Source organism: Giraffa tippelskirchi, chromosome 2 (assembly GCF_054371585.1).
Source record: "Giraffa tippelskirchi isolate mGirTip1 chromosome 2, T2T-mGirTip1v1.2.pri, whole genome shotgun sequence".
NCBI lineage: Eukaryota > Metazoa > Chordata > Mammalia > Artiodactyla > Giraffidae > Giraffa > Giraffa tippelskirchi.
The window spans coordinates 84382853-84404042 of NC_137276.1; the positions used below are offsets into that span (position 1 = coordinate 84382853).

Genomic DNA, 21190 nt, shown 5'->3' on the forward strand with positions numbered 1-21190 from the left:
ATAGAGTAAATTAAATAGCGGTAGAGTAGCATTTATACATTTTAATGGTTTCCCCCCCCACAAAGCTATGACTGTCCTGCAAAGAATGACTTGCTTCTCAGTTTCTGCCTTGTTCTGTTTCTCTTTCTCTTACCCCACCTCCTCCTTTCCCACAGAAAGTATTTCTGAAAAGGGGTGGAGAAAAGTGCCCCAGATTGTTTCCTTTATTCCAACCATAGGTGCCTTTGAACCAGAATGTTAGTATTGATGGTTCGTATTACAGAAATACCAACCGAGTTCCTTAAATGCTGGTCCCTAGAGGCTGTGGAACTCAGAGTATTTTGCTTCATCACAGGGTCATTTCCCCTGTACAGGACCACGGGGAGAAATACTGTCCAGATTTGCTCACAGAGGTTCACATAGTTAGCTTTGAACGTGCAAGTGTACACATATGGAGGAGAAGATGGAATGGGTGGTTCTGATATCTTCTTATCTTTATTATGGAATACAGGAAGAAAGGTCTAAAGAGACTTTTTTAAATAGTGGAAGAAGTTTTCCTCCATCCAGAATTAGCTTGCTTCTCAGGGTCAAAGATATTATTTAAGACCATACAATAAATGGTGTTAGAGTGATGACAGTTTTCTGGGGCATTTGCCAAAACATCTGATTGTGCAGGTGTGGATTATGTGTATCACCTTGGTGTGTAGTTTTTTATTTTTACTAATTTCTTTTGTTGCTTTGCTGTTAAGCATCACTGTTTGAACTTAATGGACTGGAAGTAAAAGTGATACTTGGCTCACCTGTTTAGCTGCCTTCTAGCATCTGGTAGGAAGGTAGAGGCACTTTGGCCCTGAAGAGCTCTGAAGATTGTCAGTTCCATTTGTTCTTTCTGTCCCACTCCCCATTCTTCATAGTCAACAACTGCCTGAATATCCTTTGCTCTCTGCTACTGCTGCTACTGCTAAATCACCTCAGTTGTGTCCGACTCTGTGCGACCCCATAGACGGCAGCCCACCAGGCTCCGCCGTCCCTGGGATTCTCCAGGCAAGAACACTGGAGTGGGTTGCCATTTCCTTCTCCAGTGCATGAAAGGGAAAAGTGAAAGTGAAGTGGCTCAGTTGTGTCCGACTCTTAGCTACCCCACGGACTGCAGCCTACCAGGCTCCTCCATCCATGGGATTTTCCAGGCAAGAGTACTGGAGTGTGGTGCCATTGCCTTCTCCATTTGCTCTCTGGGCACTTAGTAATTCCCCTGCATGGTAAGTTGCTTCAGGCGTGTCCGACTCTGTGAGATCCTATGGACTGTAGCTTGCCAGGCTCCTCTGTCCACGCGATTTTCCAGGCAAGAATACTGGAGTGGGTTGCCATGCCCTCCTCCAGGGGATCTTCCTGACCCAGATATCCAACCCACATCCCTTATGTCTCCTGCACTGGTAGACAGGTTCTTTACCATTTGTGCAACCTGGTAATTCCCCTGGTCCCCCTGTAGTTTGCAGGAGGGCCCTAGCTGTTTAGCCTGTCCTCTCAGAGCCCCTGCCCTGCAGGCAGGCCTTGACCTTCCTCTCACAGAATTTCTGGGAGAGAAGCCCCCTCCTATCCTTCATCTCTATGGTAGGAAAGGAGGTTGGTACATTTTAATAAGGAAAATGAATTTATGCCCTAATTCTTGGGAAATTATCACTACTCTGTATTTTTAAAAGAAACTATTTATTTATTTATTTTTCGCTCCTTTGGGTCTTTGTTGCAGCACTTAAGATCTTTTACTGTGGTGCACAGTCTTAGTGGCTTCTCAGCATGTGAGATCTTAGTTCCCTGACCAGGGATTGAACCTATGCCACCTGCATTTCAAGTGCAGAGTCTTAACTGCTATACCACCAGGGAAGTCCCCTGGAAGCTCCTTATTTGCTATGTAAATATTGTTTTATTTTTCCTTCTTCTTCTTTCTGCTTCCATGCCACTGTTTCTCTAGGCATGTAGTCTGCGGAGAAAACAATTCCTTGGTCCTTCTTCCACAATCTGACATATACCTTCTTATGCCAAGGACTCAGACATGAACTTATCACTGAAATCATGTGGAAGATTATTAACACAATGAATTTGAGGAAAGTCTGATTACAGATCTGAAGTGAACCTCCATTATTTCAGGGTGGAAAATTATTTTCTGATTCCTTTTTTTTTCTCATCTGTTTATTCACTCAACATTTGCATAGTGCAAAATAATAAAAAGATAAATAAGACATGGCTGCCTTCAGATAACTTACATTTTATCACAGGAGACAAAATGATTAAATCAAATCCAAATTGGTGGCCAGAAGAATAAATTCAAACCGTTCCCTACTTTGTAGGGTTCCAGTGGCTGCCATCTTTGACTTTCATGACTGGAGCAGAGACCAGACCACCTGAGCCCAGAGTTCTGGGAAGGGAGCATAACGTGCTTTTTGCCTTCCTTTTCAGTCCCCACAGGCCAGCAAGTTGTTGAATAACTACAGAATTAGGATCAAAGGGCTGGTGAGGTTTGATATCTCCCCTGATTAGGAATCTTTTTAAGTAGGAGAGTTTTGTTCAAAATGATTCCTATGCATTAACATTGGCTGCTGTAGCAACACAGTTGAACTGCTTGTATCTGATGACTGATAAATTATCGCTAAACGTGGCAGGTGCTCCCAGGGCGGGGGTGCCAACGGGCCCAAAGGGATCCCAGCCAGGTCTGCAGAACATGGCCTTATTAGGAAACCTTCTCTGCTTTCAGTGTCTCTCACAGACCTTATGGAGAATGACTTTTCATGAAAGACATTCTCCATTGTCCGTGATAAGAGAGTTTTATTTTTTGCTGGTAAAGCAGTTTCAGGTTCATCAAAGTAATAGCAACCCTGGAAAAGAAAGCAATTCTCAGGAATTCCCTGGTGGTCCAGTGGTTAGGATTCTGAGTTCTCACTGCTGAGGTCCCAGCTTCAATCCCTGGTCTGGGAACTAAGATCCCACAAGCCGCATGACCAAAAACAAAACAAATCTCAGTTGGACGATGTACTTCTTGCTATCTTCTCATATCATTTTTAACTTTTAAAATTATAGCTAGTAGTAGTTGTTTTTGTTGTTTTTGTCTGACTGAGATAAGAGAAAGCATTTTGCTAATTGAAAAAAATCCAGACTCAACAGACTTCAGGGACTTTCCTGGTGTCCAGTGGTGAAGATACTTCGCTTCCAAGGCAGGGGGTACAGGTTCTATCCCTGGTCAGGGGACTAGGATCCCACATGCCATGCAGCCAAAACAAACAAACCCAAGTGGTTCTGTCTCATTACTTTTTCTCCCTGACCTTCAACCCCAGGGCAAATCCCAGCCTCTGGAAAACCACTCTGCTGAGGGTGCTGTGCTCTGGAGGTGGGGTAACTGTAAGAAGGGGAAAAGAAGGCTTCATAACGTATGACTCCATTTATATGACATTCTGGGAAAGGCAGCTATAGAGACAGTGGAAGAGTGGTTGCCAGAGTCAGGGGTGAGGGAGGGGCTCCCTGCAAAGGGGAGGCACTAGGGGATTTGGGGAGTGAGAGCACAGTTCTGTGTCTTAGTTGGGGCAGCTGTTTCACAGCTGTATTATGCATTTGTCAAAACTCAGAACCGTACAATTTCACAAAGTGTGACCATGACTATATGTAAAGAAGAATAGCAATGAAGTAAAATTTTTCCACAGAAAAGACAGGTAGAAAATATTTAAAATAATGAAAACCAAAAAGGAACATAATCGTCATCTCTTCTTTTACCTCAAGAGAGCTGTGAAGATGTTGGTGATTTCTTTCCAGTCTTTGTATGTATCTTCTTTAAAAAAATACATATTTAGTTTAAAACAAAACTGGTAGTATATTATACTACTGTGTGTTAACCTCTTTTCTTAATATATTTTGAGAAGTCATCTGTTTATTCTGTATTAGCCATGGAAGTTGTGCTTTGAGTTTGGACCTATCTATTCTAGGCTGCCTGGAATCCTTTCTACGGCAAGGCTGGACATAAATTTAAAAAAACCATGAACCACACATGCCCACAAGACTATAGACTATTCTGCTGTTACAGCTTAAAAACCAACACAATATTTGCTCAGTATCATAAAGGGCATGTTTACAGCTTTACCCAATGAAATGGAAAATTTGAGTAACTGGTAAAAAATTGAGAAACAAGCTTCTCAGTCCCTATTTGTCCCTCTGAAAGAACAATTCCTTGACATGAAAACAGACTCTTGGCTTTATCTGAGTAGAGTATTCCATTGTTTTATTCATTCGAATGTGAAGCTTGGGGTCTTTCTGACTCAAAGATGATTTCTGACTGGAGGACTTCCTGTCAGCCCCCAGGGCTTGGAAGAATCTTAAGTAGAGAAGCCTTCGCTCCCTCTGTGTTGTTGAGAAACTGTTATTATTCCCAGGCAGACTCAGCACTGCTTTCACCCCCATCCTTCACTTAATTGGGGCTCAGTGGACAGGAGAAAGCAGCTTGTCAGACAAAAATGCTGACTCAGCCCGGCCTCTGGTTGCCAGGACAACGGGGATGAGGGGAGAAGGCTTGGGCGGGAGGCCTTGGAATTCTTTTGGCAGGTCTCACAGGTTTCTGTGGGGCTTGACAGCCACTACCAGGTCTGGCGGGCCAGCTGGCCGGCCTCTTTCAGTAATTCCTGACTGAGGGCCCTGGGGAGGGACACACCCGGCTGTGAGCAAGGCTGGTCCAGGGAAGGCTCTGAGGTCTGTTGTTTGTCATGTGAAGAACAGCTATTTAGAGAGGTTAAAAAGTGTCATATCATAGCATAAATAGTGGCAGCTTCATGGAGTCATGCCTTCAGCACATGGGGCTATGATTTCCGTTTAGAAAAGCATTTCAGGGAATTAGGTTTCGGGGTTGACCAGGAACATCAGTGGTCTTGTTGTCCACCCATGGATCTCACTAGAGTAGCCTGGCTGTGTACATTCATCCATTCGTTCAACATTTTCTAGGCACTGAATACGCAGCAGTGAACTAATAGGCTTGGTCTTTACCTTCATAGAGTTTCCTTTCTAACTGCTGTCAGTGTTCTATTTGCCTACAGGTCCTGGAAATAATTCACTTTCTAAAAAAAATTACCAATTCCTTTAAAAAGGACACTTTTGAAAGATGTTATAAAATCAAACACATTTAAAATTTTTATTTATTTTTAAATATTTATTTTTTATACAATTAAAAAACTTTATTGAAATATAGTTGATTTACAGTGTTGTGTTTGTTTTAGGTGTACAGCAAAATGTTTCAGTTACATATATATATATGTGTATATGTATATCACCTCTGTGATATAGGGAATGTTTGCCTAAGGCCATACATGCTGTGTGGCTAAAATCCTGGGAAAGCTTTATCAGAATTTGAGAGTGATGGAAAAAGCCAAAAATGGAAAATAATGAGCGTTCTTAATCATTAGTTAAATTGGTCAACCAATTTGAATTGGCATAAAAAAGCATTTCGACCTCTGGGTGGAGAAGTTCCCCTGGAGGAGGGCATAACAACCCACTTCAATATCCTTGCCTGGAGAATCCCATGGACAGAGGAGTCTGGAGGGCTACAGTCGGTGGGGTCGCAAAGAGTCAGACACAACTGAAGCGACTGAGCATGCATATATTCTTTTTTTAGGTTACTTTCCATTATAGGTTATTGAAATTTTTTAGATAATTTTAAACTTTCCTTTTCATTTCCAATTACAAAGCATTGGCCATATTCTCCATGTTGTATAGTACATCCTTTTAGCTTATCTTACACCCAATAGTTTGTATCTCCCTCTCCCCCACCCATGTATTACCCCCAGCGCCCACACTGGTAACCACTGGTTTGTTCTCTATATTTGTTATAGTTGCTAGTTTCTTGTATTTTTTAATTCCATATATAAGTGATATTGGACATTGTCTTTCTCTGTCTGACTTATTTCACTTGGCATAGTGCCCTCCAAGTCCATGCGTGCTGCTGCAGATGGCAAAATTTTGTTCTTTATGGCTGAGTAGTACAAACACATTTTTTAAAATGAAGGTTCACAAAGGAAAAGCAGCTTCATATTTCTGATCTTGATAAGATCACTGAGGTATGAAGAAATATTCCATCTTGAAATCCATTCAGCTATTTTTTTTTTTTTAAGTGAAGAGGAGACTATCTAAATTATAGTTTCCCATAATGTGATTCTAAAGGATAACAGAGATTATGGAACAACACCAAACTGTTATATACATCTTGAATTAAAGAGCATCAAGAAGGCTGCGGTTAATAAATAGGGACTCAACAAATGTCTTTCCCCGAGTGTCAGAGTTTTGAATATTCTTTCCTAGCGGCAGCCTGAGTCTGGCAGCTGAGCCTGTGTGTGATGAGGTATTTCCAAAGAGAGGCTCCAGGAAATGTGACAATGAAGTTCTAGAATCCCTTGGCACAGAGTTGAAAAGAAACTTACATTGGGCATGGGTATTTTTTTCCCGCTATAAAGAAGGTCAATAATTCGGCATTCTGCCTCTGAAGTCCCTCAGGGTTTTGGCAGCGAGAGCAACTTCTCTGCACCAGAATAATTTTTTTAACGTTAGGATTTCAAAATATTGTCTTTCTTTTCTTTTTTTTTTTTTCATTTGTTTCTACTCACTCCACCCCTTATAATTAAAACAATCCAATCTTCCATTTTTGTAGTATCCCTGGCCACACGCACTTAAATTAAACAGATCACCCTCAGAAGAAGTTATTGTCTTCCTTTGTCTTTGAAGTACATTCCAGCGAGGGCCAGAGCTGGCTGGCGAGAGACACTCCCTTCACCCAGGACGGACAGGGCTACAGGGCGCTTTCAACTGCTGTTTACTTTCTCACCTCCTCTGTTGATTTATTCCACGGGCAGGCGGCAGGCCAGTGGGGAGCTGGAAGGAGGGGAGGTTTGAAGTTCTCTTCCAGGGACATCTTCCTCTTATGAATCAGCATTTGTCTTTCACCCGCTAACCCCTCCAGCTGTTTTAAACACCATCCCACCCCTCCAGCCCCTAGGAGAGGGCAGTTTTAAACCCACATATATATAATTATTTGCTTCAGGAAGCTAGATGGAAGACCACAAACTCTGAAGGAGATTCTCAGGCCTTTATTTTGTACCAGTCTTTACGCCCCCCAGCTTGGATATAGAGAGAAAAAAAAGTTGTGGTGGAGGAGGATAGGGGTGGGGTTACCAGGGGCAGCTTTCCAGATCTTTCTGAAACTGGCCTTTAACATCTTAACTTATAACTCTGCTGGCTGTGCTTGTGAATTCCTAGGACACTCAGATCAGTTCAGTTCAGTTGCTCAGTCGTGTCCGACTCTGCGACCCCATGAACTGCAGCACACCAGGCCTCCCTGTCCATCACCAACTCCCGGAGTCCACCCAAACCCATGTCCATCGAGTTGGTGATGCCATCCAACCATCTCATCCTCTGTCATCCCCTTCTCCTCTTAACCCCCAATCCTTCCCAGCATCAGGATCTTTTCTAATGAGTCAGCTCTTCGCATGAGGTGGCCAAAGTATTGGAGTTTCAGCTTCAACATCAGTCCTTCCAGTGAATATTCAGGACTGAATATTCATCTTGGGGATGGTCTTGATTCCTGTCTCCTGTACAATGTCACGAACCTCCGTCCACAGTTCATCAGGCACTCTGTCTATCAGATCTAGTCCCTTAAATCTATTTCTCACTTCCACTGTATAATCATAAGGGATTTGATTTAGGTCATACCTGAATGGTCTAGGGTTTTCCCCACTTTCCTCAGTTTCAGTCTGAATTTGGCAATAAGGAGTTCATGATCTGAGCCACAGTCAGCTCCCAGTATTGTTTTTGCTGACTGTATAGAGCTTCTCCATCTTTGGCTGCAAAGAATATAATCAATCTGATTTCAGTGTTGACCATCTGGTGATGTCCATGTGCAGAGTCTTCTCTTGTGTTGTTGGAAGAGGGTGTTTGCTATGACCAGTACGTTCTCTTGGCAAAACTCTATTAGCCTTTGCCCTGCTTCATTCTGTACTCCAAGGCCAAATTTGCCTGTTACTCCAGGTGTTTCCTGATTTCCTACTTTTGCATTCCAGTCCCCCACAATGAAAAGGACACTTTTTTGGGTGTTAGTTCTAGAATGTCTTGTAGGTCTTCATAGAACCATTCAACTTCAGCTTCTTCAGCGTTACTGGTTGGGGCATAGGCTTGGATTACTGTGATATTGAATGGTTTGCCTTGGAAACGAACAGAGATCATTCTGTCATTTCTGAGATTGCATCCAAGTACCGCATTTAGGACTCTTGTTGACTATGATGGTACTCCATTTCTTCTAAGGGATTGCTGCCCACAGTAGTAGATATAATGGTCATCTGAGTTAAATTCACACACTCCAGTCCATCTTAGTTCGCTGATTCCTAGAATGTTGATGTTCACTCTTGCCATCTCCTGTTTGACCACTTCCAATTTGCCTTGATTCATGGACCTGACATTCCAGGTTCCTATGCAATATTGCTCTTTACAGCATGGAACCTTGCTTCTATCATCAGTCCCATCCACAACTGGGTGTTGTTTTTGCTTTGGCTCTATCCCTTCATTCTTTCTGGAGTTGTTTCTCCACTGATCTCCAGTAGCATATTGGGCACCTACTGACCTGGGGAGTTCATTTGTCAGTGTCTTTTTGCCTTTTCATACTGTTCTTGGGATTCTCAAGGCAAGAATACTGAAGTGGTTTGCCATTTCCTTTTCCAGTGGACCACATTCTGTCAGACCTCTCCACCATGACCCGTCCGTCTTGGGTGGCCCCATATGGTATGGCTTAGTTTCATTGAGTTATACAAGGCTGTGGTCAGTGTGATCAGATTGGCTAGTTGTCTGATTGTGGTTTCAGTCTGTCTACCCTCTGATGCCCTCTCTCAGTGCCTACCGTCTTACTTGGGTTTCTCTTACCTTGGACGTGGGCTATCTCTTCATGGCTGCTCCAGCAATGTGCAGCCGCTGCTCTTTACCTTGGTCATGGGGTAGCTCCTCTCCGCCACAGCCCCTGACCTTGGACACGGGGTAGCTCCTCGCGGCCACCGCCCCTGACCTTGGACGCAGGGTTGCTCCCCTTGGCCACTGCCCCTGATCTTGGATGTGGGGTAACTCCTCTCTGCTGCACTCTTGCGCTGTGAATTCCCAGGACACTAGCTCCACCCATATACGTTGAAACGGATCAGAGAGGCCAGTTCGATCTCTTTTCCAATTCAGAGAGAGAAGGTGTGTTCAGGAAGTGAAACAGGACACTGTTAAATCCTCTAAACTGCCTGAAGGAGGGGCTTCCCTGGTAGCTCAGCTGGGAAAGAATCCGCCTGCAATGCAGGAGACCCTGGTTCGATTCCTGGGTTCAGAAGATACTCCGGATAAGGGATAGGCTATCCACTCCAGTATTCTTGGGCTTCTCTGGTGGCTCAGACCTTAAAAAAATCTGCCTGCAATGCAGGAGACCTGAGTTCAATCCCTGGGTTGGGAAGATCCCCTGGAGGAGGGCATGACAACCCACTGCAGTATTCTTGCCTGGAGAATCTCCATGGACAGAGGATCCTGGTGGGCTACAGTCCGTGGGGTGGCAAAGACATGACTGGACAACTAAGCACACACACAGCCTGAAGAAGGGGAGGACAGGTATTTCCATGTTCTAACTGTGAAAGTGGGCTCAGAGAAATGACATATGCACCCAAGTCCCACAGCTAGTAGGTGAAAGGGCTGACCATTTGAGGTCTTGAGGTCTGCCAACCTCAGCCCTTGGCTTTCCTCTCTCTGCCGCTCACTGCATAGTGGCTGTGAGAACAGACTCTGGGGCCAGATCCTGGGAAAGTTGCTTAGCCTGTCTGTGCCTTAGTGTCCTCATCTATAAAATGGAGAGAGCTGGGCTGACAAGAGGATGGAATGAAATAGTGTGTTAACACACTTAGGACAGTGCTTCTCAAGTTGTAAGTGATATGCAAGTATTAGCTAATATCGTTGTATCCTAAAACATTTAGCGCCATCAGTAGCTCATTTTATTAGCTGCCTCCCTGTGCCAGGTTCTTGATAAATACGCTTTTTAATCTTTATAACCAGCCAGCAAGATAAATCTTATAAGTCATTTTTTTCCAGATTAACAAACTGAAAAAAAAAAGTGTAGTCCAAGATGTTATATCTAAGGAGTAGCTGAGCTAGGATTTAAGCTTTCATCATTTTGATTCCAAGAACACTTTTTTTCCCTATGCCAAGCCCTGGTCATGTCCAGTAGCATTTACGCCTCAACAAGTGTTTGAAAATTCCAGTGGCCAGTAGCCCAGAGAATTGAGAAGCAGCCAGTCCTACCAATGAATGGACTACATCAGATGTGGCTCCAATCTGGGATAGAGGGAATCTTCCTTCTTCCATGTTACAGTCCATTAATAGTTTGAGAGCCATGGTGGCCACTCAGTATCTCTTTTAAACAGTCCCCTTGCTTCTTCATGGGACTTTCCTGGTGGCTCAGATGGTAAAGAATCTACCTGCAATGCGGGAGATGCAGGTTTGATCCCTGGGCCAGGAAGATTCCCTGGAGGAGGAACCCACTCCAGTATTCTTGCCTGGAAAATCCCATGGACAGAGAGGAGCCTGGTGGGCTACAGTCCATGGGGTTACAAAGAGTCAGGCACAACTGAGCAACTTTCACTTTCACTTGCTTCTTCACAGACATAACACCCTGACCTCTTCCCATTTTGAATTTTGTCCTTTGATCATTCTTTGTAAAAATCGTGACAAAGTGTAGAGCAGAGACCTGGATGCAGTCTTGCATGTGGAGGTTGGTATATCCCTGAATGCAGTAGAAATAGAAGCAGTGCTGACTACTTGAGTTGGAAAGAAGGTTTGGAGCATGTAGATGTCAGGGAGAGGGACCCTACTAGGCATGGCCCTTCTCCATTATTTTTTGTTGTAGCCTGTTTCCCCTGTAGAATCCTCGCCGAGCAGGGCACTATCTGTATTTTTCATTGCTGTATGCCTGCTGCTGAGGTGCCTGGCCCCTGATAGTCTCCATAGTATTTTTTAAAAATAATTTTTGTTTATTTACTTTTGGCTGCACTGGGTCTTCATTGCCGCTCTGGCTTTTCTCTAGTTGCGATGAGTGGGGGCTATTTTCTAGTTGTGGTGTGAGGGCTTCTCATTGCTGGAGCTTCTTTTGTTGCAGAGCATGGGCTCTAGGGCATGCAGGCTTCAGTATTTGTGGCATGTGGGCTCAGTAATTACAGCTCCTGGGCTCTAAAGCACAGGCTCCGTAGTTGTGGTGTTTGGGTTTAGTTGCTTGGAGGCATGTGGGATCTTCCTGGACCAGGGATTGAACCCACGTCTCCTGCATTGGCAGGCGGATTCTTTACCACTGAGACACCAGGGAAGCCCTCTCCATAGTATTTTTTTTTTTTAAATAAATACAGGTGCAAATGAATGAGTCTTTGTGGGGTCTTTGGGAGACAGTTGGCTGAGATTTGGAAGTGGGAGGGGTGGTGATGGCATTAAGAAGAAGCTTAAAGTTAGCAGGAAGAGCTGCTCTAGGGCCAGGTGAGGAATGTACTGTGAGACGTGAAGTTTCAGACCCCAGATGGACGTGTTATTTTGGACTTCAGGGCTGGGAGAGGGGCAGGTAGTGGCTTGCTGTGGTCATCAGGAAAGGCATTCTGGGAAAAAGGCAGTGGAACAGAACCTCTAAAGGTGGGGGAGGAATGGCCTGATGAAGAGGGATCCAAAGTACTGACAAGTCCAGGAAACTTAAGACTTGTTTGGGAGGACAGGAGGGTGGCCGTGGAAGGGACACTGGGAGGGGATCTGTGAATAGAATTGCTGACCTGGAGTGGAGGTAGGAGGTGAGAGACAGACCAAGGGCTCAGATGTGCTTCCAGCTTAGCTTCTGTTGTCCTGCTTGGACTGGGGGGAGCTGGGGAGGGAGCGTGAGGTCAGGGCAGCTGCACCGCCAGCTCTGTGTTGGAGGTCTGAGTCACATCCTAGACCAGCCTTGTTCAACTGTCCCCATTTGCACATCAATTCACTTAGTCTAGTGCCCCATCTTCAGCCTTTGTCTCAGCTGTTTTCGTTCCATCAGTCTTAACTCCATATCTTAGTCAAACTAAAGTCAGGTGTTTGCCTTTCATTTCTGCCCATGTGAGGGGAGGGGATGCCATGTGGCAGCTAAAATCACACTGGATCTAGGGCTTAATTTTATACCTAAATTTAGTTTAGTGTTTTTTTTTTTTAAGTAAAAATCCTCCCTTGTTTGGATGAAGACATGTTAGTGAGGTTATTTCTTTTACTTCCAAACCTTAGATTTTGTACTGCTCTTCTTCAATTTATAAACAGAAATAGGAAACTTGTTTTCATTCAAAAAAAGACTAGACCTTTAAAAATTCTAATTATGCAATATATTATTAAATATATAATTATATATCTAATATAAAATATAATTGAATGAATGAAGCTTCTCACTATTGCCCAATTATATTAAAATTTAATTTTATGTTATATAAAAAGGTTTACAAACCTGTCCTTGGTTTTGTTTTGTTTTTTGTTTTTTTAAAGCCAAATTTTTAGCCTTGCTGACTCATGATGAATTTCACACTTGGTATAATCTTCCAAGGTGAAAGCTGATCAGGAAAAAGTGTCAAACCACTCAAAGTGGATTAGTTCCATGTTTTAGTGTGACTTTTAAGATTGTTTATTTTTACTTTAGTTTTGTTGGGATTGAAATACAGCATATGAGGTGCCAGTAACAATAATATTTAGTTAACACTTATTAAATGATCTTGTATGCCAGCACTGTTCTATGTACAGTGTATTACCTCATTTTATCACCACAGCTTTCCTATTGGGTGGGTTCTATTATTATTCCCAGTTTACAAATCAGGAACAAAAATATTAAATAACTGGCTGGGAAGATGGTATGGCCAGGGTTCAGACCCAAGCATGTGGCCCCAGAATTCCTGCTCCTGATGACTCCGCCCTTCTGCTCATCTTCTGTGTTGAGAGCAGGAAAAACGCATTTCATTAGGATGGAATTTGAGCCTGGTTAGTTGGGATGTATGGAGTAGACTATTGTTTTACTCATATTTGTGGCGGGGGGTGAGAATTGAATGTTCTTAGTTAATTTTTTCTTTTATTATTAATTATAATTGAAAATATTTCCGTTTGAATTCCAGCGATATTTTCATTTCTTCACTGAGTGAATATTTATCAAGTACCTAGTATATGTCTGGGTTGTTATACACAGTGGGGACACAGAAGTGAACGTGATAAATAAGATCTCTTTCCTCATGGAGCTTCCACTCTAAAGAGAAGGACAGACAGTAAATATGTCAGTTGCCATGAAGAACATTTAATGTAATCTCTGAAGAGATTGCATCTGTTGAGACAGACATCAGTGAGGGAATGAACTTGGGGAAGATCTGAGGAGTGTGTTCCAAGCAGAAGAAACAGTTGGAACAGAGGCCAAAAGTGGGAGGAGCAGTGGGAAAGGAATGAGGGAGTGAGGGGAGACACGTCCCAGACAAAGGAGGAGACGTGGCCAGTGATGTCAGGCAGGCTTTGTGGGCCACTGTGGCTAGGGAGCATGTGGGTTTAGAGCCAGGGGCCAGTATCACCTTCACAGTGGCTGCTGTGACTTAAGAATGGTCTCATAATAATCTCGGAGAAAGTGTTGCACCATCCCCCCACCCCGAAAAACTTTCTATCTCAGACTGGCCTAATTTATATCTCAGAGCTAGTTTTCAGGTATATTCAACACAGTTTCTGTAGTATCTCATTTGTTAGTTATTTCAAGGTGAAAATGATATCGTGAGCCCCCTACAGGCAGAACATAGCATTGCCTCTTATGATAACGGGATCAAATCCTCTAAAGTATTGAATCTTTTGGAAAATATGGATGCGGAGGAATGGAATTCAGGTATCTTTCATTTAAAATAGAGGGAGGAGATGTGAAATGGCACCATTAAACGTTTCCCCCAATATAGTATAAAATTCGTCCAGTTTTGGTTATTATAAATAGTCCTTTTGAATTTCGTTTATATATTTAGCCACTCACAAGCATTCTTTTACCCACTCCAGTGTTCTTGCCTGGAAAATCCCAGGGACGGGGGAGCCTTGTGGGCTGCCGTCTATGGGGTCGCACAGAGTCAGACACAACTGAAGCGACTTAGCAGCAGCAGCAGCAAGCATTGTGTTAAAATAGATACTCTATTAGAACATCCCAAGAGTAATTTAAATGAACAGGAAAACTTAAATATTAAAACTGTATTTTTTATATATTTCTACAATAATAATTCATATATATTGTATATATATATTTTTATCCAATGAAGTTCCAGAAATGATTCTTATTAGGTTTAAATTCAGACCACCTGGAAATTGCAAATTCGTCTAGTGTTCTTAAGATATATGGTGATAAAATTGCATCACATGTAAAGAAATGCAGCAATCTTTTCAAATTGTATGTTTAAAAGGGTAGCCCTTTAGGGGTAAACTCCACATTTGTTCAGAATGGTTGGAGAATGGGAATATTCTAGTTAAAGCTGATTTTTATTTTGGATAATGAAGGTTATTGCCTGAAGGATCTTTGCATTTACTATCTATAAAGGACTAGAAATTACCTCACTGACTAGCTGTTTTCAGACTGTGGTATGTGTATATGAGTGTGTTTGAGGGGTTGGTGGCCTCTGTGTTCCTCACACCAGGTCCGATCCCTGTTATTCTTAGGTGTGAAGCCTCCAGGTAAGCTTTGGTTGGAAGATAAGGTTTCTAATGAACACCGCCTACCACATAAAGACAACTATAGCAAATCATTCAGTTTTTCTACATGTATTCAGAAGGTACTTCTAAGATTAGAATTATGGACTAAAATCCCCCTTTAAAAATCTCCTTTTTTTTTTTTTTTTGGTTTGCTTTTCATAGATTACTGAGTAAAATTTACGTTAGTTAAGTACTGAATTATTTGAAATCTGGATGAACAGAAGTGAACCAGGAGCCCTTTCTAGACAGGGTATTTATTTCAGTATAAATTAAAATGCAGTTTCTTATCTATCAGATCTTCATGGTTTGTAATAGTCATGCTACCATAACTCCTAGGAACAGTATGATGAACTCTAGTAACCGAAAGTTTTTATAGCCGATGACTTCACTAGACTTGTCTAGACAGCAGTTACTCTGTTGCTGTCTAAAATCATCGCTTCTTAGGGCTGGAAGAGATCTAAAGCAGACACTGTAACTTAGATGGCCTGAATACTCTGCTGTTGTAGCCTTGGTTTTGGGGTTTGAGGGATGGCAAGACCAGTGATTCAGCTTGGGAAGTGGGAAACTGATAGGCAAAACATGGGAAGGGCCTAACTTTGGTTTTGGACACATGGAAAAAATATACAAAAGTTTTACTCTCTGGAAACAGCAGCAAATTTGAAAGGAATCTGATGTCTGGTCATCTTTGTCAAAATGGGAGAGACTCCCTGGAGGTTATATCTAGAGAAAGTAATTGCAGTCAAATTTGTAACCTTTTGGACTGACTCTCCTTGGCAAAATCATGTTAGCTTTTAAAAAATGCTGGTGTTTTAATTTTTGCTAATGAAATCCATATGCTATCAAACAGTTAATCGTCAAGTGAGATTTGGATTGGATCTGCATGCTTCTCCAAACTTCAGCCATTTTAGTTGACAGAATAATTAGTCAAATAGAAAAACCTATTGATTAACAAACTTTTAAACCGGTTGCTTTGCTCTCCTGGTTATCATCTAAAACTGCCAGTTGTGATTTAACACAGAGCCTGAACTCTGTAACTCCACAGCTTTACTGGGCTGTAAGTGGCAAAGACCAGAATGTACCTGCTAGTTCAGAAGAGTCCAGTTGCTTTGCTTTGATTGACTTAGATTTGGTCTGATCACCTGGGGTAAAAATAGCCTTGTCCTTGAGAAAGTGTCTTGAGAGGTCTTTGTATGATTTGGGTGTTTAAGCAATTTGGGTGGGTTGGACAGTTGCTCTGTCAGTGCCTTGAGGGCAAATATTACATGAGCTTCTCATTAACTTGGTGTATGTGAGAAAGTGACTTATGCCTGTAAGACTTCTTCAGAGAAAGAACACTAATGATTTCCTGATGATTCTGACTTATGAGGGATAAACATAAAGTGCTTTTGTGTTTGGTGAAAAGTTTTTATGTGAAGCATCCTTTACTCCAATCCTTGTAACGAGTGAATCACTGTTGCCTCTCCCCCTGACTGTCATCTTTCCGCAGGAAGCTGCCCTCTGCAGACAGCTCCCCATGGAGGCTGAGACTCTAGCCACGGTTCAGGCTGCTGTCAACCCTCCTGCCATGACCCCAGACATGAGATCCATTACTAATAATAGCTCGGATCCTTTCCTCAATGGGTAAGTCAACATTTTAAGACCACTTATTTTTGCTTTCTTTATTATGAGGTTTAGAGTATAATGGATCTTTGTTTATATTGGGAAAAGCTGGGGGGCTTGGAGTTTGGGGTGAGGATAGAGGGAGGATGTGGAGGGATGTGGCAGAAAAAATAAAAGCAGACAAGAAGTCACCAATTTTTCTTTTTTAATCTCAAATTCAAAAATTGATGCTATGGTATGGAGTAAATCCCTAGTCAGTAATTAGAAAATGGGGATGAATTTATCATTTCAATAGCACGGTGTTTTGTAGTAATTATTTAGAAGAATCTTGTGCTTTGATATAGCCAATGGAGATAAAAACATGTTACATGACAAATAGGAGCAAAACAATTAAGAGTGATATTTGTGGTGAAATATGAATAAGGTTTATATTTAATAGTATTATTATGGTTGTTGTTGTTTAGGCACGAAGTTATGGACTCTGTTGCGACCTCATGGACTTTAGCCCACCAAGCCCTTTTGTCCATGGGATTTCCCAGGCAAGAATACTGGAGTGGGTTGCAATTTCCTTCTTTGGGTGATCTTCCTGACCCAGAGATCAAACCCAGGTCTCCTGCGTTGGTAGGCAGATTCTTTACCACTGAGCCACCAGGGAAGCCAGTTAATAGTGTTATACATTGTCAGTTCCTGATATTGATCCTTGTATTGTGGTTATGTACCATGTCCTTGGGGAAGCTGCACACAGGATACACAGGAATTCTGTACTCTTTTTACATCTTCTGTGTGAGTCTAAAATTATTTCACAATTAAAGAATGAAATGAAGAAGTGTTGTTTTAAAATATGAAATATATGAGCAGAAGGAAAAGCTAATTGAACCAGAAATATCTTCATGAGTAGAAGTAGTCAACCTTAATTGTAGCCTTTTAAACCTAAATAAAGGGCAGTTTTCTATTTCCTGTGTCTTTTCTGCCCTTGCGGAGGCTTCAGGCGACAAGCAAATACAGTTATGAAAGTTACTAAAAATAGAGAGATGAATGAAAACCGACAGTAATCAAAATACTGAAGGAAAGGAGTTTCTAAATGACTGATACAAAAATAATTCAAATGATAAGAAAAAATGTAAAGAATAACTTAAGATTTACCCATGTACCCAACACCCAGGTTTTCCATATTTACATTGATCTTATTTTTTTTAATAAATATTACAACTAATATTTAAACTCTTCCCCATCACCCCTGAAATACATTTCTTTTCCTTCTTCCCTGCCTAGTGGTAGCCACCATTTGGAAATTGATGTATATCCATCACACCTATTTTTATACTTCTCATTGCCTGTCAAAGGCTTCCCAGTTGGCACTACTGATAAAGAATTACCTGCCAATGCAGGAGACACAAAAGACATGGGTTTGATCCATGTGTCAGGAAGATCCCCTGGAGGAGGAAATGGCAACCCAGTCCAGTATTCTTACGATTCCATGGACAGAGAAGCCTGGTGGGCTATAGTCCATGGGGCTGCAAAGGGTTGGACACAACTGTGCATGTGTGCAAACACACACACACACACCCACACACACCCACAGACATTGCCTGTCAATGTCTGTATCCAGAAGCAATATTCAACATCTTTTTTAGTTTTTTTTTTTAATTTACATAAATGGTATCATTCTCTATATGTATTGTTATTTTATGTTATTGTTATTTTCAGATGAAAAGGGAATCGGTGTCAATTTATTATGACTGGCCAGTTGGTTTTTTCTTTGCTTACAACTGATTAATTTCATTGACACAGGGATATATGTTTCAAAATTAAAATGAGGTTCAAAGTCCACCTCCCTTTGTTATCTGGAACATCAGGCGGGTCTACATTAGTTGGGGGTCTTCATGATTATATCTTAATTTTGAAGCGTCTTCCCGTCTTTTGCTCTGCAGGGGGCCATATCATTCGAGGGAGCAGAGCACAGACAGCGGCCTGGGGCTGGGGTGCTACAGTGTCCCCACGACTCCAGAGGACTTCCTCAGCAACGTGGATGAGATGGACACAGGTAGGGGCCAAGCCTGTGAAGCCTTGCAGTGGGTTTGCACTTTTAAATTGTCACTTTACTCCTCTCAGTTCTTTTTTTTTTTTTTGACCACACTGCGAGGCATGCAGGATCTTAGTTCCCCAACCAGGATTTGAACGTGTGCCCCATGCAGTGATCCTCTCAATTCTAAAATCCAACCAGAAACACTTAACTTCAGCAACATGAACTGACAGCTGCAAAGCTCCCAGAACCCAGGCACCATTAATAAACTCCAGCTCCTTCCGCATAGTTTATACAAATATAGTTTTTATATATGAGCACAGGATTTTAATTTCTGCTTTTTTTCTTTCTTCTCTCCTTCTCTCCCTCCCTCCTTTCCTCTCTTCCTTCCTTTTCTTGTCTGCTTTATTTAGCCTTTTCCTCACAGTTGCATTAATATACCACTGTCTGCTTTACCATTCTTTCACGATTGAATATTTATACTTTTCTAGCTTTTTGTTGTAATGTACAGGCCACCAGTACGCAGAGTTTTTCATGTCATTATTGCATTTGGGAAGCAATTGGCAGTGGGCTTTTGGAAAGTTAAGCAACTCGGAGGATTCTAAATTGTCAGCTCCACGTTCTAACAATGTCCTCCTTCAGCAATTAAATTTAAGTAGTTCCTGGCCTGCTCTGCCTTCAGGCTAGGCCTCAGCTGGCTTCCTGGTTACCTCTTTTTCTCTACTTCTCCAGGAGCAAGGCCTCCAAACTTGGTCTAGATTTAATTTTCAAAGTCCTAAACTCCCAGAAGATATTCTTTTGAACCAAAATTAAATGACAGCTCACAACCAGGACCTACTGTATAGCACGGGAAACTATATTCAGTATCTTGAAATAACATGTAATAAAAAAGAATCTGGAAAAGAATATATACGTACAACTGAATTGCTTTGCTGTATACCTAAAACTAACACGACACTGTAAATCAACTATACTCCAATTAAAGAAAAAAAACAAAACTAAAAATAGACTTTAAAAAAAATCAATAATAGCTGATATGTCCCCTCTTTGGAGCTGCTCATGTAAGTTTTTCCTCTGTCACCACTGATGATACAAAATTGTTCTGTGATGAAAAGGATTGTTTTCCCCAGTGCCATTGTCCGGAGGACAATGTTTGTCACCTTCTGCTCCTCAATGGCTGTGCTTTGCGCTTGGAAACTAAACAGTTGGTCAGACAAGATGCAGACCCTGCCAGAACATAGGAGCAGCTGTTCTGGGCTCTCCGTGCAGCCCATCATCTATGTGTTTAGAGAATTGTACAGACTGTCTTGTGAGGAGTCACCCAGGAATAGTTTGAACTGTTTGTTTTGTTAGTCTTCAATTTATTACTTCAGCCTCTGCCCCTCTTCCTGCCTCCCTCCCTCTCTGTCTTCATCCTTCTCTTTATTTTTCGGTGTGAGATTTTTCTTGCCCTCTTCGGAACAGCTTAATGAAGTGGCTCCTTCCCGTGTTTAGTAACTGTTTGCTTTCATCTTTTCAACATTGGAAACTAGTAAACATAAAAAGCAAAGTTAAATAAGAAAAGACTCAGGAAATCGAAATCTAAGCAAGTTTGACATTTAAACAAATTTTTTTGTTTGTTTTTAATTGGAAGATAATTGTTCTATAATGTTGTGTTGGTTTCTGGTGTACAATGAGGCAAAGCAACCATAAATATACATAATCCCCTCCCTCCTGACCTTCTCTCCCACCCCTCTAGGTCATCACAGAGCAAGGCCGAGCTCCCTGTGCTACACAGCACCTTCCCACTAGCTAGACAGTTTTTAAAAAGTATGTATTTATTTGGCTGTGCCAGGTCTTCGTTGTGGCATGTGAGATCTAGTTCCCTATCCAGGGATTGAACCCAGACCTTCTGCACTGAGATGGTGGAGCTGTAGCCACTGGAGGACCAGGGAAGTCTCTAGCTTGACTTTAAAATGTAAAAAAAGATGGATTCTAGTCTTTGGCTTTTTAAAATGACACCGAGTAGATAAGTAGGGAATGTTTTGAAACCAAAATGTGGAATTAAGTCATGTCCTGTAAAGATCATAGTCCTTGCAGACGCGCCACCTCAATTGGATCTTTGCTCCTCTACGTCTCAGTAGTAACTTTGGTAAGTTATGAAATCTCCCAGGGCCTCAGATTTCTCACCTGTGAAGTGGGAGTAATGTGCTCACCTGGTAGAGTGGTGAGGCATCATGAGGTCACAGCGCTTGGCACAAAGTTCTCTTCTCCTTCTGAGAAGGATGAAGTATCATCTGAGAAGGATGAGATTAGTCCTGTTAAATGTTGGGGTTCCAGGTTAGCCTGGCATAGTGAGTGCTAAATTTACAGTCACATCTGTGAAGTCTTTATAGGAAGTGGGCATAAGCCCCCTCAAGGGGAGACATGTAATTAATTACACAGGAACAAGAAAAGGAAAAGCCAAGGGATGGTAAGAGCTCAAATGTGGCTGGAAAAGGTCTGGTAGGTCCACTGATCACATTCTGACCACATTCTAAATGACGACCAGCCAGCCAAATACTCCCTTTGTAAAATACACATGGAAGCAACAGCTGGACATAGTGTTAGAGACATAGGAGGATAAAGTTGACGTAATAATAGGAGCAAAGGCTGGAGGTCATCCACTTTCCAGAATATTCTACAATAATCACACCCTTCTAAGAACTTCTGTTTTTTTTTGGTCTGTCGCACTTTTATTCATCCATTCATTTTTATTATTGATGCAAATGTGCATCTTTTTCTAAAGTTGAAGTATAGTTGCCATGTGATATTATATGTTACAGGTGTATGATACAGTGATTCACAAGT

The 21190-nt window shown here is 42.0% G+C and overlaps 1 protein-coding gene across 3 annotated transcripts in view; it reads left to right on the forward strand.

Annotated features, from left to right (window-relative positions):
• The window catches only part of WWTR1 (WW domain containing transcription regulator 1), a 144065-nt gene that overhangs the window by 116844 nt on the left and 6031 nt on the right, over window positions 1-21190 (forward strand). For all 3 annotated transcript variants that reach the window (XM_081569472.1, XM_081569473.1, XM_081569471.1), the window contains exons 5-6: window positions 16226-16359; window positions 18270-18382. In XM_081569472.1, the coding sequence (XP_081425598.1) occupies window positions 16226-16359; window positions 18270-18382 (247 nt within the window). The remainder of the gene's footprint in view (window positions 1-16225; window positions 16360-18269; window positions 18383-21190) is intronic.